Consider the following 25,669-nt stretch of genomic DNA (forward strand, 5'->3'; position numbering starts at 1 on the left):
TTTCTCTACTTTCTCCATCCCATGCATTATCTTGTAAACCTCTATCATGTCACCCCGCAGTCAACGTTTCTCCGAGCTAAAGAGTCCCAAGCGTTTCAACCTTTCTTCATTGGGAAAGTGTTCCAGCCCTTTAATCATTCTAGTTGCCCTTTTCTGGACTTTCTCCAATGCTATAATATCCTTTTTGAGGTGCAGCGACCAGAACTGCACACAGTACTCCAAATGAGACCGCACCATCGATTTATACAGGGGCATTATGATACTGGCTGATTTGTTTTCAATTCCCTTCCTAATAACTACCAGCATGGCGTTGGCCTTACAGTGGCTGACCTCCTTTCTCCAAGATCGGGGACAAAGGGTGATGATAGGGGAGAAAGCATCCCAGAGGCACTCTCTTAGTTTTGGGGTGCCACAGGGAGCAGTCCTATCCCCGATGCTATTTAATATCTATATGCGCCCCCTTGCCCAGATTGTCAGGAGGTACAGACTGGGTTGCCATCAATATGCGGATGACACCCAGCTCTATCTATTGATGGGTGGCCAGTCTGACTGTACCCTGGAAAATCTAGACCTGGCGCTACAAGCTGTGGCTTCTTGGCTCAGTTGGCTGAAATTGAATCCGACGAAGACGGAGGTTCTCTACCTGGGTCGAGGCGGTCCGGGGGGAGAGATCCAGCTGCTGGCCCTTGACGTGGTACCACTAATACCGGCCCCTAAGGTCAAGAGCTTAGGCATGCTTCTTGAGTCCTCCCTTACAATGGAGGCCCAGGTAGCAGCCACTGTTAGATCTGCCTTTTTTCATCTTCGGCAGGCGCGGCAGCTGGCCCCTTACCTGGAGCGCAACGACTTAGCGACGGTAATCCATGCTACGGTCACCTCAAGAATAGATCACTGTAATGCTCTCTACATGGGGCTACCCTCGATGCTAACCCAGAGACTACAACTAGTGCAGAATGCTGCGGCACGGCTGTTAATGGGGATGCCGCGATGGGAGCACATTCAGCCAGTGCTGAGGGAGCTGCACTGGTTGCCTGTTGTGTTCTGAGTTTGCTTCAAGGTGTTGGTATTAACCTTCAAAGCCCTTTATGGTCAGGGACCTGCCTATCTACGGGACCGCCTTTCCCCATCTATCCCCCAGAGAGCACTGCGATCAGGGACAAAAAATCTGTTGTCCGCCCCTGGCCCAAAAGAAGCCAGGCTGTGTGTGACGAGATCCAGGGCTTTTTCGGTGGCAGCACCAGAACTTTGGAACACTCTTCCAGAAGCCATAAGGGCTCTGCGGGATTTGTCTGCGTTCCGCAGGGCCTGTAAGACCGAACTGTTTAAACAGGCTTTTGCGGTTTGACTGAAAAAGGGCTGCCTCCGGACATCTTATAGAATGCTGGCGATCACAGTCGAGAATTCAATACCGCCTATACTGTACTGAAACAGCGCCATAGAATGGTTTAAAACTGATATAAGTAAATTATGGTTTTATATGTTTTATTGGATTGTATTTTATGATGTTGTAAGCCGCCCTGAGTCCGCTTGCGAAGAGGGCGGGATATAAATTGAAAGTAATAAATAAATAAAATAAATAAATGAAGAAAGGTTGATGGAGTTGGGTATATTTAGCCTGGAGAGGAGACAACGGAGAGGTGATATCACCATCTTCAAGTACTTGAAGGGCTGTCATCTCTAGAGGATTGCACAGAGTTGTTTTCTGTAGCCCCAGAAGGTCAGACCAGAACCAACAGGTTGAAATTAAATCAGAAGAGTTTTTAGCTAAACTTTAGGGAAGAACTTCCTGGCAGAGGCTTCCTCAAGAGGTGGTGGGCTCCTTGGAGGTTTTGAAGCAGAGGCTAGAGGGCCATCTGACCACAAGGCTGATTCTGTGAATTTAGGCAGATCGTGAGAAGGAGGGCAGGAAGGGCTGCATCAGTGCTTAGTTCTCGTGGCCCTTTCTGACACTCCCAAGGGAATGCTGATTGCCACTTTGGGGGTCAGGAAGCAATTTGGGGGAGGTCAGGAAGCAATTTTCTCCAGGCCAGCTTGGCCAGGGACCCTGAAGGTTTTTTGCAATCTTCTGGGTATGGAGCCTGCAGGGGTCACTGGGTGTTTGTGGGGGGAAGAGATATTTGTGAGTTTCCTGCATTGTGCAGGGGGTTGGGCTAGATGACCGTAGAGGTCCCTCCCACTCTATGATTCTATGGTAGCCCAGAAGAGCCAAACACAAAGGGTACAGAGGCCAGAGGGCTTCCCCTGATGCTGATATTGAGAAGTTTGCCACCTCAGAATGTGGAGGGTTCCCTTCCATCCCCATGGCTCACAGCCTCTAATGGACCTATTCCTCCCCACGTGCCAATGCCCCAACCTCCCAGGAAGGCAAGATCCAGGCTGGCCTACTTGGCCCCATGACCCAGCTCATGACGAAGCCTCCAAAGCCAGATTCCGTGACCCCAAAGGATGAGAGTCAAGCAGGGGGGGCTCTTCCTTTGCCAGGACTCAGCCCTACAACTGATGCCTCTGAGCATGTGCAGTAAGCCCTTCCCACACTCCTGCATAATGCCACACCGATAAGAATTGGGGGGTGTCTCCCTGCCTCTACTCTCCTAAGTAGGCCCTGGTCAGAGAGAGCAGCTAGGAAAGTCCCCTGCCTCTCACCATCGGGTGGCCCAGGCTTCGCTGGAGGGGCTGCTGAGCTTCCCCCCCCCCCCCCCCACACCATGTCCATTGTTCAGCTGCATCAGTCACCGAGAGTGAAGAATAACGCAAGTGAAGCAAAAAAATATCTATCCTATGACTCAGCTAAACATTCCCTACGCATTTTGCCGATGCGCTCCTTTGGTGGAATCTGCCAGTGTCCCTTCAACCAGAGGATGAGATCCGTCGCTAGCAGAGCTGCTTTTACTTTGCTCACGCTCTTTACAGTCCCGCTCCTCACTGTGGCTCCAGGCAGGTGACCCACAGTGAGTCGGTCCAGTCAACAGGACGGGCGTCCCTTGAGCAAGGCGACAGGACTGGGACTGCAGAACACCCGGAGGGCTAAAGACGGAACTGAAGCCAAGCAGACATTACAGGGTACAAAATCACACGACTGGAGGCTATGCACAGTCCCTGATCGCTTATGCAAGTAATAGGGCGCAGCTCTCTCGCCTGCGCAGAAGAGCCAGGAGAGTGGAGACTTCTGACTTCCTCAGGCAGGCCATTCCACAAGGGGGGGGGGGGGGGCACAGCAGAGAAGGCACCTGAACGGGTCATCCAGTCCAACCCCCAGCACAATGCAGGAAACTCACAAACCCCTCCCGCTAAATTCACAGGATCTGCATTGCAGTCAGATAGCCTCTGTTGAAAAACCTCCAAGGAAGGAGAGCCCACCACCTCCCCAAGAATCCCCTCTACCTCCTCTACAGCATCACCAGGAGATCTGGACGACGACTGGCATAGCTGGGTACCATCCACATTGCCTCAGAGCTTTATACAGAGATTGAAAAGGGGGGGGGGGAATAGAGCTGCACCCTGTGGGACATGACAGGTGAGCTCCCAGTCTTGCAGAGATGAAGGTCCGAGCCCATGAAGAGCTTTGCACGTGGAAGCCAGCACCTTGAACTGAGCCTCGTAACTGATGGGCAGCCAAGAGTGAGATGGGTGCTCTGTCCAGCTCCGCATAATAGCTGCACCCATCATTGGGGTTTCTGGATGGACTTTGAGGGGAGACCAATGCACACGGTTAGTGTGGTGTGGGTCCAGGTAGCCAGATCAGCCAAATCAAGGAAAGGGACCAGCTTATGGGCTAGGTTGAGTTGGAAGAAAGCCTTTGTTGCAACTGCGTTAACTTCCCTCGCCGGTCATAATGTTGGGTGCAGCAGAACTCCCCCCCACCAGCTCTTAGCCAGGGGCAGCTGAACTGCACTGAAAGTGGGGGACGCAGTGTCCTTCAAGACCTCGGTCTTCCCAGGGATTCCTTTCCAGGTGTTCCCTGTGAGCCAGTTTCCCACAGCAGCCAGAAGCTCGCTCAGAACCTCTACAGCATCACCAGGAGATTTGGACGACGACTGGCACAGCTGGGTACCATCCGCACTGCCTCAGAGCTTTATACAAAGACAGAAAAGCGGGGGTGGGGGTGGCTGTGGTGGAGAAAGGCTTTGGGACATGACAGGCTAGCGCCCATGCCGATGCCAACTGGTTTCCAACAGCAACCCTTTGAGTCTGATCAACGTGAGGAATGGTGGGAACCAGTTCAGTGCCCGTCCTCCCCGATGCCACCTTCTGCCTCCCAGCTGGCATGACCGAGGGTATCAAAGGCTGCAAAGAAATCCCAGGAGAGCACCCGAGAGAGAGGCCTGGCCTTCGTCTACATGCTCTCTCTGCCTCAGAGCCTGGCGTCAGGCCAGACCAGAAAGGGTCTGGAGCACGTGAGTTATCCCCAAAGACCTAGAGACGGTCTCCTCTCGGCTTGCTCAGTAGCTGTGCCCACAAAGGGCAAGTTAGAGGCCAGGTGATAATTGGCCACATGATTGTTCCCCGTGAAGAAGGAAGCCCACTGCCAAAAGAAACAGGGGATTTTTAGCTGAGGAATAACATATATCCTCCTTTACTTGCACTGTTGGCCATGGCCTTATTTTTGTCCCATGGTTCGAGCAAATGCACAAAGAAACCCTTTGCAGCACTCCGTTTGGAACTGCCCCCCCTTCACTCCAGCAACGCCCCTCCCACATCAGGTGCACAAAGGGGGATCCCCCCACTAGGCAGGACACCACTCACTTGGGTCTTTCTTCCTTCCCTCCCACAACCTGCTCCTTTTCACTGAAGACCCTCCCCATTGGCCTTGGCCCTCAGGCACATAGAATCCTAGAGTTGGAGGGGACCCCCAGGGTCATCTAGTCCAGCCCCCTGCACGATGCAGGAAACTCACAAACCCCTCCCCCTAAATTCACAGGATCTTCATTGATGTCAGATGGCCATCTAGCCTCTGTTGAGAAACCTCCAAGGAAGGAAAATCATAGAATCTTAGAGCGGGAAGGGACCTCCAGGGTCATCTAGTTCAACCCCGTGCACAATGCAGAAAACTCACAAACCCCTCCCCATAAATTCACAGGATTTTCATTGCTGTCAGATGGCCATCTAGCCTCTGTTGAAAAACCTCCAAGGAAGGAAAATCATAGAATCTTAGAGTGGGAAGGGACCTCCAGGGTCATCTAGTCCAACCCCCTGCACAATGCAGAAAACTCACAAACCCCTCCCCCTAAATTCACAGGATCTTCATTGCTGTCAGATGGCCATCTAGCCTCTGTTTAGAAACCTCCAAGGAAGGAAAATCATAGAATCCTAGAGCGGGAAGGGACCTCCAGGGTCATCTAGTCCAACCCCCTGCACAATGCAGAAAACTCACAAACCCCTCCCCCTAAGTTCACAGGATTTTCATTGCTGTCAGATGGCCATCTAGCCTCTGTTTAGAAACCTCCAAGGAAGGGAAATCATAGAATCCTAGAGTCGGAAGGGACCTCTAGGGCCATCTAGTCCAACCCCCTGCACAAAGCAGAAAACTCACCAACCCCTCCCCCTAAATTCACAGATCTTCATTGCTGTCAGATGGGCATCCAGCCTCTGTTTCAAAACCTCCTCCCCTGCCCCCTTGCCAGAGAAAGGGGCTGCCCCCCTCCCTCCCTCCCAGCAAGGGAAGCGCCTCCAGGGGATGGGGGGGACAGCGGGGGAACTTGGTAGCTTTCCCACGGGCGGGGGGCGGAATCCTCGAGCAAGGCAGCCCCTCCCCCCCAGAGGGGTCTTTCCCCACGTGCAGAGAGCGGAGGGCAGGGCCGCTCACCACGAGCCGCGGCGCTGAAGGGTTCGCGAGTTTCCTGGGCAGCCGGAGAGCAGGCAGCCGGGCTTCAGGCCAGGCAGAGCTGGAGCCCCCCCCGGCGAGCGCCCCAGCGGGCAGGCAGGCAGGCAGGCTGGCCAAATTTGAAGCGGGCGGGGCGGAGCTGCAAAAGGAGAGGCCCAGAACACTCCACGGTGGGAGCCCCCAAGCGCTCCCGCGAGCCCCCCCCCCCCGCCGCCCCCGGCAGAGAGGAGCAGGCGGGAGCGAGGAGAAGCAGCCAGCCGGGAGGAGCCCTTCGCCAGCCTGCCTTGCCGGCCGGGGTCGTGCTGGGGCTGTTGCAGGGCGCGGGGCTGCCGCCACGTGGGGGGGGAGGCGGGGGCTACCTTTGTACTTCTCGCGCACGTCCTCGTAGGCTTGGATGAAGTCCTTCTCCTCCGGGTTGGGGGGCAGCAGGCGGAGGTCGAAGGTGGCCATGGCGCCGCTCTCCGGATGGGGAACCCCCGGGACTAGACGGCCCAGCCCAGCCCAGCCCAGCCCGGGACTGACATTCCAGCCGCCTGCTGCTGGCCCGACCCCTTAAAGGCACAGCCGCCCACGCCTCGGCCCGCCCGGGCAGCCCGCCTCCCTGGGGGGGGGGGGGGAAGGAGGGGGGGAGGACCGCTGGGCGGCAGGCCCGGGACAACCCCCCCCCCCCAAGCGCGGCTTCAAAAGGCAGCTCCAGGCGACAGCCCCCCCCCCCGCGCCGCCCTTTGCTGCGCCCCAGAAGAGGACCCCGCCAAGCCCTCTGCGCTGGGAGGGGCCCCCGAGCCCACCCTCCAAAGCAGCCAGCTGGAGAGCAGCTGCACTTCTGGAAGAGCTCCAGCCTCCCCCTGGAGGTTGGCAACCCTAAGGCAGCCCTGGCAGGCGCTGGCACACCCAGCCTCCCCAGCACCTCTGCCCCCCCCCCCCCCAGGCAGGGAGCACCAGCTTTCCAAAGGCAACTCCTGGGAGCTGCTGGGTTGGTGGGTTGCCCCCCACAAGGGGGCTGCTGGGTCAGCAACATCACTGAAGACTCGGCTGTTCTCCCCCCGCTTCCTCTGGACCCTAAAAGTGCCCACAGTTCGGGGCACACCAGAGCCACGGGGATTGGCAAGAGGTGCCCACTTTGGCACACCTGGCTGGAGACTGGCACCAGCCCCCCACTGCCAGCAGACTGCAGAGCAGGGGTCCCCACCCCTCAGGCCCATGGCCTGTTAGCAACCGGGCCATGAGTTGCATAATTATTTTATTATATATTACAATGTAGTAGTAATAATAATAAGAGCCCATTAGATTTATATCCTGCCCTCCACTCCAAATTTCAAAGTCTCGGAGCGGCTCACAATCTCCTTTACCTTCCTCCCCCACAACAGACACCCTGTGCGGTAGATGGGGCTGAGAGGGCTCTCACAGCAGCTGCCCTTTCAAGGACAACTCTGAGAGCTGTGGCTGTCCCAAGGCCATTCCAGCAGCAGCAAGTGGAGGAGGGGGGAATCAAACCCCGTTCTCCCAGATAAGAGAGCTCTGGCTGACCCAAGGCCATTCCAGCAGGTGCAAGTAGAGGAGTGGGGAATGAAACCCGGTTCTCCCAGATAAGAGAGCTCTGGCTGACCCAAGGCCATTCCAGCAGCTGCAAGGGGAGTAGTGGGGAATCAAACCCGGTTCTCCCAGATAAGAGAGCTCTGGCTGACCCAAGGCCATTCCAGCAGCAGCAAGTGGAGGAGTGGGGAATCAAACCTGGTTCTCCCAGATAGGAGAGCTATGGCTGACCCAAGGCCATTCCAGCAGCAGCAAGTGGAGGAGTGGGGGATCAAACCCGGTTCCCCCAGATAAGAGAGCTCTTGCTGACCCAAGGCCATTCCAGCAGGTGCAAGTGGAGGAGGGGGGAAACAAACCTGGTTCTCCCAGATAAGAGTCTATGCTCACCAAACTAATAGAAATAAAGTGCACAATTGTATCATCCCAACACTGTCACACACACACTCCGTCTGTGAAAAATTTGTCTTCCACAAAACCAGTCCCTGGTGCCAAAAGGGCTGGGAGCCGCTGCTGTAGAGTGTCACACACTGCATATGCTCAGAAGTCCTCTTGCCTTGCCCCCCACTTTGCATATTTTGAGACTGAGCCCTTGAGTTGAAACTTGGTTCTGGGGCTCAGCCAGAAGGTGGTGGGCATCGCACAGAGCACTGGCCGTCTCCACCCCCAGGTCAGCCTGCAGCGGCATCACCTTCATGGCACCAGGCGGCACACTCCACCCCCTGGCTGGAGCCCCCCCCCTCAGAAGGAAGGCAGGCGGGCACTTCCCCAGGCCAGACTCTCCCGGGGCCTGGCCTCCCTCCCCAATCTGTTCTCCTCCAGGCCTCTGCCCTTGGCCACCTGCTCCACGTGCCAGGAGTGAAATAGGAGAGGGTGGGCGGGTGCTGCCCCCCCTTCCCAGCCCATCCCGGGGGAGATGACACACACACACACACACACACACGCTGTTCCCAGAGAGAGACGGGGACATGTGGGCTGCCTCTCCCACCCCCAGCAAGAGGAATGAGACCAACAGGTATTTATAAAGCACTTGTGCCTCCCCCCTCTCCCCCAGCCCCCCCCTTCAGCTGCCCCAGGGCTGATGCAAACCACAACAAAATAGCCCCAATGCTGGGAAGAGACCTGCAGCCCCACAGCAGAGGGGGAGGGGGCAGAGACAGTGAGCCCCCACTGGGAATGTTGGCATGGTCACACCACACCGCAGGGCTCAGGTATGCCCTTCCAAGCACATGTGCCCTTGCCAGTCCGTTTCTAGTGCGTAAAGGACGCCACAGCTAGGGTGGCACAGATCACGGCAGCAGGACGGCCTGGTCAGGGCCAAGTGAGGGCCACAACAGTGCTGGGGGGGGGAGGAGGGGCGGAAGTCCTCCTCTCTGCCCACTCTGGCTCTCTCCTTTCCTGTGCCAAGGGCTGCCCAGAGCCTGGCTGAACCCACTGCCCAAAGCTGTGACACTCACACCCCACATCCCCGAACTGCAGTGACGCCCTCCCTGGGCAGAGAAGACAATCCCTGGGCTGGCTGGCCTGCTCCCCAGTCCTCCATGGGCTTTCTTGGGACTGGCTGCCCCACCCCCGTGCCCCGTTCTGGCAGCTCCTGAGGCTGGGCACCGGCTGCTCCCTGCCCTTCTCTCCATCTGAGAGCCCAGAGACGGGCAAAGAAAGCTCCCAGCGGAGCCTCTGAGCTGTTCTGCTGCCCCAGCAGCACTTTCTGCAGCCCCTTCCCTTGGGAGCACGGAGGGCTAGAGCCGGGTGACACCCACCGCTGGGCCTGGTCTTGGGGCCAGAGGGGAGACACCCCGCCCAGCCTCCTGTGTGGACGACCAGGAAGGCCAGCAAACACACAGGAAACAGAAGGGGTGGCAGAGGCTCCCCTTTTGAACACTGGCTGCTCTTGGGTAGAGGCTGGTTGGGGGCGAGATGCTACAGAGACTGACGGATTGATCAGGCATTCCCGAAGGAGCTCTGGGGGCTTGCTGCCATCTGGACCCAGATTATAAAGCACTCGTGCCCCCCCCTCTCCCCCAACCGGAGTCCCAGCCTCTGTCAGCAGAACTCCCCCCCCTTCAGCTGCCCCAGGGCTGATGCAAACCACAAAAAAATAGCTGTGCCCCCCCTTTCCCCTGAGTTTCTTGGCCATCTCCCCAAAGCATGCAGGGCACTCCTTTCTCCTCCAGCCCCCAAGGCCTGCCTTGCCAGACCCTGGCAACACCTGTCCTTCGTCTGGATGTTTTGAGCCACCCCCTCCTCAGATTCTCTTGTTGCTTTTCTTCTAGAACCTGCGCCCTGCTCACCTCAACTGGGGGAACCCTCCCATTTTAACTGAAGCCTTTTTGCTTTTTGTGGCTTCCTTGACTTGAGCATCCTTTAAGATTTGGTGTTTCCCTTCCAACCTTGAGGTGTGCATTCTACTGGGGCCTCCTCGAGTACCCTTCTTTTAAACAGTATCCTGGAGGGACTTGGCACACTTGATTCTCCCTGTTAACTTCCTTCTGGGTAGCAGAGGTCCTCTTTAGAAATCAAAAGTGATTGTTTTGGACGTGGGGTCACTTTCCGTTGTCATGAATGCTGAGTGAACAGCACTGTGGTCGCTCTTCCCACCTGGTGCGGCACTATCTCCCTCTGACCCCTCTGGCTGGCGCTCTGAGCAGTGGGCCCAGCCTCTTTGGCTCCTCCAGGAAGGCCGGGCCCCCCTCGGAAGGCAGGCAGCAGGGGCACTGCCACGCCTGCTCACTTGGCAGCTGCTGCCATCCTGCTGCCCGTTCAGCTCCAGGGTTTGGGGTGTGGCAGGAAGCCCGGGCACAAAGGGCAGGGCTGGAGGGGGCCTCCTGTTGCCACGAAGGAAGGGAAGGGCAGAGTCCTCTCCCTGCCAAGAGCCCTTCCCCTTCCCACCCTTCCGCTGTCCCCCTCTCCTCCAGGAGGAGGTGCCCACTCAGGCAAGGGCAGATGGCAGCATCCTGTGGGCCATGCAGAGGGGTTCCCCTCCCCCACCCCAGGCAAGAGTGGCCTGGGGGGGGGGGAGGAGCAGCTGCCTGCCAGACTGGCTGCAACCACCATTTCGGCTGTGCAGAGTTCGATCTCTGTCAGGGAGTACAAGAGAGGTGAGTTGGAGCCACTTCACACTGGACTCTGCCTGCAGGAAACTTACTTGGCCCTGAACGGAGCAAGGATCAAAGGGCTGGGGAGTACATGATACCCCCCCCTCCATCCCAGAACATGACTCTCCTGGAAGCTGACCTTTGGCCCCAGGCCAGGTGGAGACACACAAGACACACCAGGCGGAAGGGGCAGTCACGCCTCTCTCCAGCTCTGGTACATGCCAGCTCTGGGCACTGCTGGGCTCCAGCCCAATCAATCTTCCTGTCCCCCCGCCCCCCACGTCCTTCCTTCCCAGCCCTCAAGGCCCTGTCCTTAGCAGAGCTCCCCAAGGCCTCCCACCCACCCAGGCATGCCTGCCGTGGAAATGCCCAGCACGATGGTCAAACAGGCCCTTTCACGGCCCTGATCCCACGGCAGATCCTGCCCTTCCCAGGGGTCCATCCCCTCCCCCCTCTCCTGGGACTAGTGCAGTCCTTCGTCTCATAAGAGAAGCCATGTTGGATCAGGCCAAAGGCTCATCCAGCCCAACACTCTGTGTCACGTAAGAACATAAGAGAAGCCCTGTTGGATCAGGCCAATGGCCCCTCCAGTCCAACACTCTGTGTCACATAAGAACATAAGAGAAGCCATGTTGGATCAGGCCAATGGCCCCTCCAGTCCAACACCCTGTGTCACAGAAGAACATAAGAGAAGCCCTGTTGGATCAGGCCAGTGGCCCCTCCAGTCCAACACTCTGTGTCACATAAGAACCTAAGAGAAGCCATGTTGGATCAGGCCAAAGGCTCATCCAGCCCAATACTCTGTGTCACGTAAGAACATAAGAGAAGCCCTGTTGGATCAGGCCAATGGCCCCTCCAGTCCAACACTCTGTGTCACATAAGAACATAAGAGAAGCCATGTTGGATCAGGCCAATGGCCCCTCCAGTCCAACACCCTGTGTCACAGAAGAACATAAGAGAAGCCCTGTTGGATCAGGCCAGTGGCCCCTCCAGTCCAACACTCTGTGTCACATAAGAACCTAAGAGAAGCCATGTTGGATCAGGCCAAAGGCTCATCCAGCCCAACACTCTGTGTCACGTAAGAACATAAGAGAAGCCCTGCTGGATCAGGCCAGTGGCCCCTCCAGTCCAACACTCTGTGTCACATAAGAACCTAAGAGAAGCCATGTTGGATCAGGCCAATGGCCCACCCAGTCCAACACTCTGTATCACACAGTGGCCAACAATTATATATATATATATATATATATATATATATATATATATATATATATATATATATATACACACACACACACACACACACATTTTTATACACACTGTGGCTAATAGCCACTGATGGGCCTCTGCTCCATATTTTTATCTCACCCCCTCTTGAAGCTGGCTATGCTTGTAGCCGCCACCACCTCCTGTGGCAGTGAATTCCACATGTTAATCACCCTTTGGGTGAAGAAGTACCTCCTTTTATCCGTTCCAACCCGACTTCTCAGCAATTTCATTGAATGCCCATGAGTTCTTGTATTGTGAGAAAGGGAGAAAAGTACTTCTTTCTCTACCTTCTCCATCCCATGCATAATCTTGTAAACCTCTGTCATGTCACCCCGCAGTCGACGTTTCTCCAAGCTAAAGAGCTCCAAGCGTTTTAACCTTTCTTCATAGGGAAAGTGTTCCAAACCTGTAATCATTCTAATTGCCCTTTTCTGCACTTTTTCCAATGCTATAATATCCTTTTTGAGGTGCGGCGACCAGAACTGCAAACAGTACTCCAAATGAGACCGCACCATCGATTTATACAGGGGCATTATGATACTGGCTGATTTGTTTTCAATTCCCTTCCTAATAATTCCCAGCATGGCGTTGGCCTTTTTTATTGCAATCGCACACTGTCTTGACATTTTCAGTGAGTTATCTACCACGACACCAAGATCTCTCTCTTGGTCAGTCTCTGCCAGTTCACACCCCATCAACTTGTGTTTGCAGTCTCACTGGACAGCAGCCCCACCCTCCCTCCCCAGTAGGGACAAAAATCACCTGGGGACTGCTGGATGGACAAGCCCAGACAACCCCCCCCCACCACAGAGATTTCCTCTGGCCTCATCTGCTGTGTGTCCCCCAAGGATGCCTTGCTGCTGCCCACCATACCCTTCAGAGACAGACTCTGGCCTTGTCCTGTAATTCACCCGAAATAGCAGCGGGCAGAGAGGAGGCCCAGCCCATGCAAGGCATTGTCCTCCGGCCACTCTCCAAGGGCACTCCAGCCATGGGTTCCCCAGGTGCCCCTGGCCTCACAGGCCCCTCCCTCTACAGTTGAGGCCGCTTGGCACCGCTGCCCTCCTTCCTGGTCACCAGTGGGGTGGTGGGAGGGGAGGGGAAGGTCACAGGAAGGCTTCTCCACCCAACCAGGCCAAGGGGAAGAAACCTTCTGCCCCAAAGCAAGCTGCTTCCCCCCCCCCCCCCCGCCCAATCCCTCAGCAGTGGCTTTAGGGAGACTCCCTTCTTGGGGGGCTAGCAGTGTGCCTCTAGAGCCATCCCTCAGCCCAGGAGGGGAGGCAGGGCTGAGCGGCAGAGACAGGAGAGGGGCGCCCAGGAAGACCAGGGCCCTTTGAAGAGAGAGGACGAGGAGGAGACAACAAAGGGAGGTGGTTGTTCTCAAGCCCCTCCCTGCAGTGGCCTTGGGGACACCTTCTGCACGGGACAGTTCCCTGCAGCTCCAGTGACCCAATACCCTTGCCTCTGCCCCGGCCCCAGACGCCAATGCCCACCTGCAGGGTGGAGGGCAAAGCTTCCCCTCAGCTGCACCAATTCAGGCTAGCAGGGGGGGGGGGGGGGCGCTGCACAAATGCTTCTTCAGAGCTCCCCTGTGCTGAGATGGAGGCGGCTTCAGCCAGGCCCACCCCGGGAGAGTCAGGCACTCAGGGCCCACGTGGCTAAGTCTCCCCCCACCCCGACACAGGCTGGCACCTGCAGCCGTTCCCTCCCACGCTCCCCCCACCCCCACCCCTGGAGGATCCCAGCAAGACATGCCGCTCAGCCCAGAGGGCCAGGAAGGGGCAAGATTTGGGGGCCCTCAGCCCCTCCTGCATCCTTGCTCTGGCTTCCAGCCCCACCCCCCACCTTGTAGGGCGGCCACCCCCGGGTTGGAGACCCTCCCCCTGCTTCCAAGTTCTCAGAAAGTGGGGGAGGGGAGGGAGATGTCTGCTGGGCACTCCGTTGTTCCCTGTGGAGACCAATTCCCATAGGGTATACTGCAGAATTGATCTGCTGGTATCTGGGGCTCTGCAGGGGCTGTTTCTTGAGGTAGAGGCACCACATTTTAGGCATAGCATCCAGTGCCTCTCCTCAAAACACCTTCCAAGTTTCGAAAGGATTGGAGCAGAGGGTCCAGTTCTATGAGCCTCACAAGAAGGTGCCCCTACCCTTCGTTATTTCCAATGGAGGGAAGGCATTTAAAAGGTGTGCAATGGTCCCTTTCAATGTGATGGCCAATTCAACTATGTTTCAGTTCTGCTTGTCACAACCTTGCTCCTGGCTCCACCCCCAAAATCCCCAGATATTTCCTGAGTCAGACCTGGCAACCCTTGCCCTTTGCCACACCCCCTGGCAGCTTCAGCACCCAGGGCAGGCCGGGCACCCTCCAGCCCATGCTTCTGTCTCGAGCTGGAGGGCGGCAGGGAGTCCCAGCCTGGCCCACCCAAGGCTGCTGAGCCAGCCCAATGAGTGCTGATGGACTGAGGCCTGCAGAAAAATAGCGCCCCCTTCCCAAAGAGCTGCAGGGACCTCAGAAGGCCTGAGCCCTTCCTAAGCGCAGCCTCCAACCCCAGGAGAGAGCTGGAGAGAGGCCCCACCAGGTGCCCTGACCCCCTCAGCCAGGACACAATTCCACAGGCAGAGTCTGTCCCGGGGAAACTCCTTCCTGGGGGGCTGGGTTGCGGGGGAGACACAACATTGCAGCCTCCATTCCCCCCCCCCCACCTTCCTAATTTATTTCAGAAATGCAGGCAGGACAGAAGATAGGAATCACAACGACAAAGAGGAACGTTGACAGCCAGCGTGCCCGGGGTGTTTTGCAAGGGTGGGGCCACCTAGTCTGAAGGTCACCTGCAGGCAGCTTCTTTGCTCGGTCTTCTCCTTTCCCCACAGCACAGGGGGGGGGTGGTTTCCCAGCTTCCTCCTACATGCTCCCCCATCTCCCCAAACGTGCTTGGGAAAGAGTGCAGCAAAGCCAGGGTGGCACCCAGGGGGTGGGAAAGCTCATCTCTTCCTCCCCCCCCCTTCCCCCCGCCTGTGCCATTTCCACTCTTCCAGTCCTTGATGGTGGCCATTTCCCTGCCTGCCACAGGAGAGCTTTTTAAAAGAAAAAGAAATGGTAACTGGCACATCATTACATAGAGTAATCATCACCACCCACACCTAATTCTCAACTCAGCCCCATCTGAGGATACTGAAGTCCACCGACTGAGGCCTTGTAGAGGAAAGCAGAGATGTTTGTACAAACCCAGGGGAGCCCACGGGTTTGCAGAAAAATACAAACAGTTTGCAACATGGAGGCCCCCAGAGATTCAGAGAGGAGGGCGGGAGGGCTGAGTGGGGAAGGGGAGTGAGTCCCCCTCCCCAGAGAGCTTGCCTGGGGAGAGAAGAACAGAGGCAAGACCAGCAGAGCAGCTGACTGACTGAAGGGGGGAAAGTAGGATTCGCCCCCACTGTGAATCTCACAGGTCCCTGCTTGTAACACTCCAACAATCTATCCAGTTCTCTGAATCCCCAATATTCGTGTTTTTTTAAAGTAAGTCAGCTTCTTTCCTTGCAGATATGCCTTCCCCCTTATGTCTCTGCAATGAAAGGGGAAAGAGATTTACTTTAAACAAAAAAATAAAACTAAGGATTCAGAGAGCCTGACAGACGTAATGCAAAAATGGCAAAACTACGAAGTCTGTCTCTGTGGAAACATGCAAAAGAGGCCTGGTAATATTTTGAATAGTGTAAGGTGTCCTTCTCAAAGCCTTACAATGTCTTTCTTGTTTTGGAGTTCTTTAGGTGGCAACCTCATGGGAGCCTGTAGAAGGCTATCCACAGTCAGAAAGTGGAAAGAGAGCAGGCAGGGCTTCTCACAGGTGCCCCAGGCCCATAGCCACTAGGGGGCCAGCCCCTCCACCCAACCCCCCTTCCTTCTGTATGGCCCCTCCTTTCCCCACTGCTCATTCCCCCATTTTCGCGCCGCTGCTCTCCCCGGGCTCTTCCCATCCTGTTCCTGCCTCCCCACAGCCCCATTTTTGCCGCAGCCGCTATCCTCGGGCCCTTCCCTGCCTCCCCCGCTCTCTCCATAGCCCCATTTTCACTGCTGCCACTCCCCCAGGCTCTTCTCACCCCCCAGAGTGTGAGAGCGAGCGAGCTGGGGCCCGGCGCTGGTTGCTGGAAAAAAACAGCCAAGCCTCCACAGCCACCCACCCAAAATTTTATGCCCTGGGCCCCCCCAGCCAAAAATTTCTGGCTACGGGGCTGCTTGTTCTCCCCACCCCCCAAGGCCCAGGGCACAACAAGGAACCACAGTGAGCTAAGGCAGAGCCTCATTTGTGTAGTTTTGGTCATCACATCTCATAAAGGACATTGTGGAGCTGGAAAAAGTCCAGAGGAGGGCAACCCAGAAGATCAAGGGACTGGAGCATCGGGAGAGCCAGTTTGGTGTAGGGTTAAGTGTGCCGACTCTTATCTGGGAGAACCGGGTTTGATTCCCCACTCCTCCACTTGCACCTGCTGGAATGGCCTTGGGTCAGCCAGAGCTCTCTTATCTGGGAGAACCGGGTTTGATTCCCCACTCCTCCACTTGCACCTGCTGGAATGGCCTTGGGTCAGCCAGAGCTCTCTTATCTGGGAGAACCGGGTTTGATTCCCCACTCCTCCACTTGCAGCTGCTGGAATGGCCTTGGGTCAGCCAGAGCTCTCTTATCTGGGAGAACCGGGTTTGATTCCCCACTCCTCCACTTGCACCTGCTGGAATGGCCTTGGGTCAGCCAGAGCTCTCTTATCTGGGAGAACCGGGTTTGATTCCCCACTCCTCCATTTGCAGCTGCTGGAATGGCCTTGGGTCAGCCATAGCTCTGGCAGAGGTTGTCCTTGAAAGGGCAGCTGCTGTGAGAGCCCTCTCAGCCCCACCCACCTCACAGGGTGTCTGTTGTGGGGGAGGAAGGTAAAGGAGATTGTGAGCCACTCTGAGACTCTTCGGAGTGGAGGGCGGGATATAAATCCAATATCATCTTCTTCCTCTGAGACTGGGACTTTTCGAGTTAGAGATGAGATAACAAAGCAGGAACATGCTAGAGGTTTATAAAATTATGCATGCAGCAGAGAAAGTGGACAGAAAGAACTCCCCCCCCCCGCCTTTCCCTTAAGCCAGTTTGGTGTAGTGGTTAAGTATGTGGACTCTTATCTGGGAGAACCGGGTTTGATTCCCCACGCCTCCACTTGCAGCTGCTGGAATGGCCTTGGGTCAGCCAGAGCTCTCTTATTTGGGAGAACCGGGTTTGATTCCCCCCTCCTCCACTTGCAGCTGCTGGAATGGCCTTGGGTCAGCCAGAGCTCTCTTATTTGGGAGAACCGGGTTTGTTTCCCCACTCCTCACTTGCACCTGCTGGAATGGCCTTGGGTCAGCCAGAGCTCTCTTATCTGGGAGAACCGGGTTTGATTCCCCACTCCTCACTTGCACCTGCTGGAATGGCCTTGGGTCAGCCATAGCTCTCGCAGAGGTTGTCCTTGAAAGGACAGTGGCACCCACCTCACAGGGTGTCTGTTGTGGGGGAGGAAGAGAGCCAGTTTGGTGTCATGGTGAAGTGTGCAGACTCTTATCTGGGAGAACCGGGTTTGATCCCCCACTCTTCCACTTCCACCTGCTAGCATGGCCTGGGGTCAGCCATAGCTATTACAGGAGTTGTCCTTGAAAGGGCAGCTGCTGTAAGAGCTCTCTCAGTCCCACCCACCTCACACAGTGTCTGTTGTGTGTGGGGGGGAAGGTAAAGGAGATTGTGATCGCTCTGAGATTCAGAGTATAGGGCAGAATATATATATCTTCTTCCCTCACCACAGGGCAAGAATCCTTGAATGGCTTCTGAGGATGGACTCAGCTGGAAGCAATGCCAAGGGAGGCCTCTGGAGGAGGAGCTCTGCACTAGACACACAGAAAGGCGGGGTATAAATCTGTAGTCTTCTTCTTAAAAATAATGAAGCTGGTTGGAAGTGGATTCAGGACAGACCTTCCCCATGGGATTTGGGACCCTTGGAGGCAGCGACGGCCACAAGAAGAGAGGGCTCTAAAAGGAGGCGAGGCAGATTCATGGAGGTGGGAATCAGCAGCTACCTCAGACCTAGTGACTGAAGGGAGCCTCCGGGGAAGGCCTCTAGGCCTCGCTTGCTTGGCCCTCCAGGCAATAGGTTTGTGGACCACTGGCCTGATCCAGCAGGGTACCTCTTGCCTTCCTACATCCAGCAGAGCGTCAGGCCAAGTGTCACAGAGCCTGAGATGAAGGATCCATCACAGACATGGGAGAAGGGACTGGCTGGCTGGCATGTGGGGAATGGGGATGGGTCTGGCCCCACCCCTGTCCAAAGAGGGGCCTGCCCGCCCCCTTCCTCCCTCCCTCCCTCCTCCACCTGCAGCCTCCCAGGAGGTCTCTGGACAGACACACTTAATAGTATTCCACAGCCCCCTGCTGGAGGCCTCTGTCACTGCAAGCACAGCCAAGCCCCCACCCCCCCTGCATCTTAGCACGCTCCACCCCACGTGCCACCCCCTGCCGGCAAGCCTTCCCGGGCAGTGCCCACCAGCAGACCGGGCAAGAGAGGCAGGTGAGTCCTCCAGAGGCTGGTCCAAAATAGCAGCCCTGACACTGGACCATCATTGCTCAGTGGGCTCCGGGGAGAGCCCTGCTGGGTCAGACCAGGGAGGGCCCATCGAGTCCACCCTCCTCCTGCCTGCCTCACACAGTGGCCGAGCAGTTCCTCAGGGCACAAAGAGGCCAAGGCCTCCTCCTGGCTCTGGGACTCAGAGATTGGCTCCCCTCCGTCCCCAGGGCCAGCAGCCACCAAAGGGATCTCTTTCCCACAAACCTCATCTCCCTTTAAAGCTGTCTGGGGCTAAAAACTCGAGGCTCCCATGCTGCTCGCGGGGGGGGGGGGAGGTGGCAGTGACGGAAAGGATGCCAAAAAGGCCCAAAGGACCTACAAAGACAACACAAAGATGGAAGGAGCCCGGCCAGATGGGAGGGCCATGGAGACATCCTGGTGGAGCCCAACTCGGTCCCAGCAAGGAAATTCCTTTGGCTCCTTCCCTGCCCAGGCCAAGGGTCCCAAGCACACAGAAACAGAACGGCAGGTGCAGGGCAGGGAGAGAAAGCCACCAAACACACCCCAACAACAAACACCTCGCAGCACACAAGGCCACCGGCACACACCCAAACAGCCGCTCTGGAGACGGCCCCTGCGCCTCCCCACCGCCCGTCTTCACACTGACTCATCCAGGGGGGCAGCCGTGTGGGTCTGAAGCATATGCTAAACCCACTTTCCCCAAGGCTGGCTATATACCCACAGTATTCCAGGGTATTTCTCTTTTAGGATAGTGTATCATAATAATGTCTTTTTTGTACTTACATACTCAAACAAAGGGTATTGGCTGCTTATCTCATTACATATACTAAACCCATCTTCCACTATATTTTAATGTATTTTTTTCTAATGACAATTTAAGTTATAAATGTAACTACTTATGTTACATGTTAAAAGGTAAATTAGTAGGACAGGAAAAACTTCTGGGAAAGAAATGCCCTCATTTTGACCCAGGCTTATCAGCAATAGAATAATTAACAGGCATTCTCACATTCTGACATGTGACTAATTTATGGTTTCCCACACTACTGCAACCCAGATCAAAGCTTTTCTGAATTTGTTAATTTTACTATTCTGCTATTGGATTTTCACTTCGCACCGCTTTGCGTTCTAAACCGCACCAGCTCTATGTAGCTCTGCTCACTGTCTCCCATTCCCTCGTCTGAAGAAGTGGGCTTAGAGCACACAAAAGCTGACATTCTGAATAAAAGTTTGCTGGTCTTAAGGGCGCCCTTGACTCCTGCTTTGCTCACACTGAGACGTTCCTGTGAAACGCTTTGCGCCAAACCCTCCAACTGCACTGAAGGCAGATTCCTAACAGCAGCTGTCCAGTGAAGGAGAAAGCTCCCAGGACCCCCCTCCCCCCCCCCGCCACTTTCCCCAGGGTTTCCGGGAACTCCTCCACCCACAAACTGCAGCAAGGGACCTACAAGGGAGGGAGGGAGGCGGCTTTCAAGGAGACAAGCAAGAATTTCTACCAGCTTCCGGTTCATTGCCACAGTCATGGCCACAAGCCTTTAGAAGGCTTTATAAGGGGGAGGAAACCTGGGGGGCCCAGTGCTTGGAGGAGGCACCATCAGGGAGGCGTGGATCTCTCTGCCCTCTTCCTTGGCCCCCCAGGGCAACCAATTTGGCTGCTGTGTGGAAAGAGCTGCTGGCTCAGATGGAGGGGCTTCATCCACCAGGTCTCTTTCGATGCGCTTAATTACTTCCTGTTCCGGAAGCCCACTCTTCACTGAATGGATCCTCTGGCCAGGGGAGGGGGGGCCTTTCCCCTCTGCAGCAAAAGGGAGTGCTCTTTTTATCATTAAACAAAATTAAGCACACTTTGGATCCAAAGAGAAAAACAGTCAAGTCCCTCTTGTTTTAAAGTATTTCCCAGTCATCCCTGCTTAATTAATTGCTTCTTGTTCATTTTTTCCTTTTCTTGGGGTGGAAAGAAGAATGCAAACTTTAATGAATACATTTTCTGGACACTACTATAAAAATACACAATAGAAGCACAGACACCACCTTATACCAGAAACTCTCTGACCCACAAACAGTTACTATCGTAAACATACCCAATGATCCATTGCATTCAGCCGGGCTCTGTGCTACTGCCTCATCTGCTCATACCCAACAGACCTTAATGAAGTCAAGAAAGAGGCCCAAAAAAGACAATATCAGAACACCAATAGTGGCCCCATACAGCAGCTCTCCACTCAAAACACTTCAATGCATCATCACCAACTCTGCTGTATAAAGACAGTTCTCTGTCGCAAGTACTGGGTGGGGGGGCAAACCTTTTCTTCCACACTGACAGCCCCCCAACCTCAAATCACCCACAATAATACAACATCTGATTTGAATATAAATGCTGGTACCAGAGCTTGCAATAACAGATGCCAACTTTGCAGCCACAGAGTTGTAAGGGGCTACAGAAGCCATCTAGTGCAACCCCAACCCCCTGCAGGATCACCCTAGGGCACCTCTAACTAGTGTTTGTCCAGCCGCTGCTGAAGACTGCCAGTGAAGGCGAGCTCACCAATGCAAGAAATGCAAGAAACTCACAATGCACAATGCAAGAAACTCACAAACCCCTCCCCCTAAATGCACAGGATCTTCGTTGCTGTCAGGTGGCCATCTAGCCTCTGCTTAAGAGTCCTCTCCTCTGCTGTCAGGAACAGCTCCCCGCCCACCTCTAAGGGACAGCCCTTCAAAGCCTTCAAGAGAGCAATTTTCTCCCAGGAGAAAATGCATTTATTTCTTCACACCTTGAATAAAACTTCATTCGTCTGAAAGGTGCCGCTGGGCTCACACTTGGTTGTAACATTGTGTCTCTGCTTAGCTGCAAAAGGCTTTCCTTAAATATATATTTTAATTTTCCTGATTATAATTTTTTGCACTTAAGATAATAAGATACATTTAAAAGGAAAAGGGAGTAATTAAAGCACACACACACACCCCCCCGCCCTGAACAAGGAAGGGATGCAGGATCTGGCAAAGAGCGGGGGGGGGGGGGCGGGGGCTGAGCCCAAGGGAGAAATGCAGCTCAGCAAGCAGAAGCGTTTGGGGGTTCAGTGGGGTCTTCGCTGAAGGTGGCTTACTTCTGGTTTTATAAAATGTTGGGTACGGGGAGGGGAATGGGGAACATAAAGGGGAAAGAGGAAACAGGGGACTGGAGGGGGAGAGCACATATCTTTTCCATTTTCCTTTCATTTTATCAATTGACATTTTCTATTATTTCATAATCTTTATAACATTAACATTTATATTTACTCTTTCAATTTATCTCTTATATCATCCAAACATTTTGTTAACACTCCTTTGCAGTTCACATTTCTATCTTTCATAATTACATCGTACAAGTTACGACTATTACAAGTGGCTTACTTCTAAGGAGACCTCACAGGAAACAGTGCTGGAACTGATGGAATCAGAAGGGCTGAGATTCGCCCCCCCCCCCCCCGCACTTGCCTTCCTCTCCCTCCTTCCCCATTCAGCACTCACACCAGAGCTGTGGTGTGAACAGTCCCTCTGCCGTCCTGGTGCCCAAGTGGCCCATGCTTTCCCCAGCGAGGAGAGACACCTTCCGTTTCACTGCAGGCAGTTCCAGAAAGGACACAGGAAGGCAGCCAGCCCCAAAGGCCTAGGGATCACAGCCTGCTAAAGGAGCATCCTGAAACAACAGGGAAGGGGGGGGGTGTCTGTGTCTGGTCCCCCCCCTTCCCTCCACCTCACGCATTCTTGCAGGCTGATCACGCTAGAGACGGTTGGAGGCAGAGGCCACGAGACCCCTTCACAGCCTGACCTCTTCACTAAAGAAAGGGCAGGGATTGTTACCCCCCCACCTCAAGGACACCAAGTGCAAAGGGGGGGTGCCTGGAGCCCCCCCCCCAGGCTGAAGGAGCAGGCACACTCCGCCTCATTGTTTTGGCTTCTTGCACGTTTGATGCACTCATTTCCCATTAATGTTGAATAAAAACGGTCTGCCCAGCGCTCGGCCTCCATTTCCAGCCTGGGAGGAAGCAGAACGGAGGAGAGCAGAGGAAGAGAACTTGCCTCCTTCCACCTGCCCAGTTATTAAAGGTTTGTTTCCGTTCTCCTTCATTTTTCTGAATCACTTAATATTTGATATGTGGAAGAGTCAGGCACTCATTTGCCCTCCCTCCAAAAGGTGCAGGGCTGCATGATGGGAGCACCTGAGCTCCCAAGGCTCTCCCTCGGACACCCCACTTGGGCCACGCAGGGGCCACGCCTCACCCCCCCAGGCCAGGCCTTCTCCTGGCAAGTTCCAGACAGAATGGAAGAGGATCCACAGAGAGAGAGAGAGTCTGCCCCTCCCAGGGAAACCAGGAAGGAATCCGCGGGGCAGATGACCTGCAGCTGAGAACGCCAATCGGAAATAGATCCCTCTCTGGGGGGCTCTCTCCAGGGCCCCTCAAAGAGGCAGTGGTCCACTCTCTCCTGAAAAAAACATCACTAGATCCGGCCAAATTGGCACACTATCAGCCGGCCTCGAATTTGCCCTTTCTGGGCAAAATTATGGAGAGGGCTGTAGCGCTACAGTTACAGAGTTTTCTGGAGGACGCTTCCGTCCTGGACCCCCATAAGTCCGGCTTTCGCCCAGGTCATGGGGTGGAGACAGTGCTGGTCGTCCTGGTGGATGATCTCCAGCAGCATCTGGAAAGAGGCGGCTCAGCGATACTGATGTTGTTGGACTTGTCAGCTACGTTCTACACGGTTGACCATCAGTTGCTGATTCACCGCCTTGCTGACGCAGGGATTCAGGACTTGGCCTTACAATGGCTCTCCTCTTTTCTCCACGGTCGGGGACAAAGGGTGGCGATCGGGGGACAGACATCCCAGAGACACCACTTAACTGTGGTGTGCCTCAGGGGGTGGTGCTCTCCCCGATGCTGTTTAACTTCTATATGCGCCCCCTTGCCCAGATTGCCAGGAGGTATGAGTTGGGTTGCCATCAATACGCTGATGACACCCAGCTCTATCTACTGATGGACGGCCGGTCTGCCTATACCCCAGAAAATCTGGACTTGGAACTGAAGGCCGTGGCAGGGTGGCTTAAGCTGAGTCGACTGAAGCTGAATCCAACAAAGACAGAGGTCCTATGCCTGAGCCACAGCGGCCTGGGAAGGGGAATCCCCCCACTTGTAGCCAAGGTGCCCAAGGTCAAAAGCTTGGGGGTGCTACTGGAACCTTCATTGACAATGGAGGCTCAGATAGCAGCCACTGCCAAATCCGCCTTTTTCCACCTTAGGCGGGCAAGGCAGCTAGTCCCTTTCCTTGACCGTGGCGACCTGGCAACTGTGATCCACACTATGGTCACCTTGAGATTGGACTACTGTAAGGCCCTCTACCTGGGGCTGCCCTTGTCTCAAATCCGGAGACTGCAGCTGGTGCAGAATGCTGTTAGCCGCCCTGAGCCACTTGTGGGAAGGGCGGGATACAAATCTTAAATAAATAAAATAAATAAATAAAAGTTATGGGGGGTTCCCAAGAGGGAGCACATACAGCCTGGGCTTCAGGAACTGAAATTACTGGAATGTATTATTATTATTAGCACCAAACTGTTTTTAAAATGTTGTAATTGTTTTATTGTAAGATTTTAATTAGTTAATGTTTAACCTGTAAATGCTTTTACTGTTGTGTGAGCCGCCCTGAGCCTGCTTCGGTGGGGAGGGCGGGATATAAATCCAATAAAATAAAATAAAATAAATAAATAAACCATGGATGACGGATGCTGGGCTAGAAGCAGCCAAGAGGAGCAGTCCCCCCCCCCGGGAGCCAGAGGACAAGGAACGCCCCCTTTCCGCGTCTGGCCCCTGCCCTGGACAATTCCTCAGAAGCAAAGGCCCTCCCCCACAACCCACCACAGGGGTTGACCTCCTGCCCCACATCCAGGCTAGGTGGCATCAGCAGCCATGGAACAACTCAGAGCTCTCCAAGGCTCCAGCCCCACTCCCTGTAGAAACACAGAGCTGGAAGGGACCCCCAAAAGTCATCCAGTCCAGCCCCCCGCAAACAGCTACCTTCCCCCCCCACTCCCCCAGTGACCCCTGCTCCATGCCTTCCAGGATCCCTGGGCCAATCTGGCCTGAAGGAGCTTTCCTCCCTGACCCCAGAGTGGCGATGGGCACCACCCCTCCTGGGCATGCGAGAAAGAGCCACGAGAGCAGAGCCCCAACTCACCCTCTGCCCGCATTGGCAGAGAGGCCGCAGCAGCCTCACAGGAGGACCTTCAGCAAAGACGCAGACACCTTCCCCCACCCCAGGCACCCCAGCACCCCCAAAGGCCAACGGAGCAACACGTGGCCACCCTCGGGCCCTGGCTGCAGCTCATGAGGTCCTCCTCCCCCCCCCCCCCCGCGGGCACCTACCGGCAATGCGGATGACAGCCCTCTCGGCAGGGTCCAGCACGGTGCCGTTGCCGGAGGCCGCCTTGGTCCTCTTGGTCCGTTGGTGCTTGGCCAGGTTCCAGGGCAGGGTGTCTCCGGGGCTGGGGGAGCCGCTGCTGGCGCTGGAGCTCTCCTCCACTGACCTAGACTTCTCCTTCCGGGAGGCAGACATCACCTCCTGCAAGAGGGAGCCGCAGAGTGAGAGCAGGAGGCGCCCAGACCCCCCGTGCCACTCGAGGCCCAGCGAGGCTGCTCTGGAGCCCGTGGTCAGGAGCCTGCCACGCAGAAACCAGGCCTCCAGCGTCCTCAACAGGCACAGCCAGCCCCACCGGCCAGGCAGGGCCCTCCGCACCAAAAGCAGGGACAGGCAGCTCAGGAAAGGGAGCCAAGCCACACCCGCTCACCAAAGCAGGTTCCTCCCCAGAAGGGTCCCCCAAAAGAAAGCAGATCCACGCTCTGGCCGCATCGGAGGGGGCCCCATGCCAGTCTGTGCAGTGGTGCTCCCAGCAGCCGTGAGCACTCCGGCCAGGCACGGCCTCCACAGCATGCGGACCCCCTGGCCTGGGGGACACCACAAGACCCAGGAAGGCATCTCACCTGGGCTAGGGTGGCCAGATCCCATTCAAGAAACACCTGGGGACTTTGGCGTGGAGCCAGCAGCCAGGGTGTGACAAGCACCACTGAACTCCAAAGGGAGGGCTGGCCATCACACTGAAAGGGACCATTGCACACCTTTTAAACGCCTTCCCTCCATTGGAAAGAACGAAGGATAGGGGCACCTTCTTTGGGGGCTCATAGAATTGGACCCCCTGGTCCAATTGTTTTGAAACTTGGCAGGTATTTTGGGGAGAGGCACTGAATGCCATGCTGCAAATTTGGTGCCTCTATCTCACAAAACAGCCCCTCCAGAGCCCCAGATACCCATGGATCAATTCTCCATTATATCCTATAGG

At 55.5% G+C, this 25,669-nt stretch overlaps 1 protein-coding gene across 6 annotated transcripts in view; it reads right to left on the reverse strand.

The window, feature by feature from the left end:
• PLEC (plectin) overlaps positions 1-24,894 on the reverse strand; it is a 95,962-nt gene extending 71,068 nt beyond the window's left edge. For 4 of the 6 annotated variants that reach the window (XM_060243124.1, XM_060243122.1, XM_060243123.1 and 1 more), the window contains exon 1: positions 24,699-24,894. In XM_060243124.1, coding sequence (XP_060099107.1) covers positions 24,699-24,888 — 190 coding nt within the window. In that variant the 5' untranslated portion in view covers positions 24,889-24,894. Of the gene's footprint in view, positions 1-6,180; positions 6,266-24,698 lie in introns of those variants that run through there. The other 2 variants (XM_060243138.1, XM_060243136.1) reach the window with 2 other exon arrangements.
• Positions 24,895-25,669: the final 775 nt, after the last annotated feature.

Source organism: Heteronotia binoei, chromosome 7 (assembly GCF_032191835.1).
Source record: "Heteronotia binoei isolate CCM8104 ecotype False Entrance Well chromosome 7, APGP_CSIRO_Hbin_v1, whole genome shotgun sequence".
NCBI classification, from domain to species: Eukaryota; Metazoa; Chordata; class Lepidosauria; order Squamata; family Gekkonidae; genus Heteronotia; species Heteronotia binoei.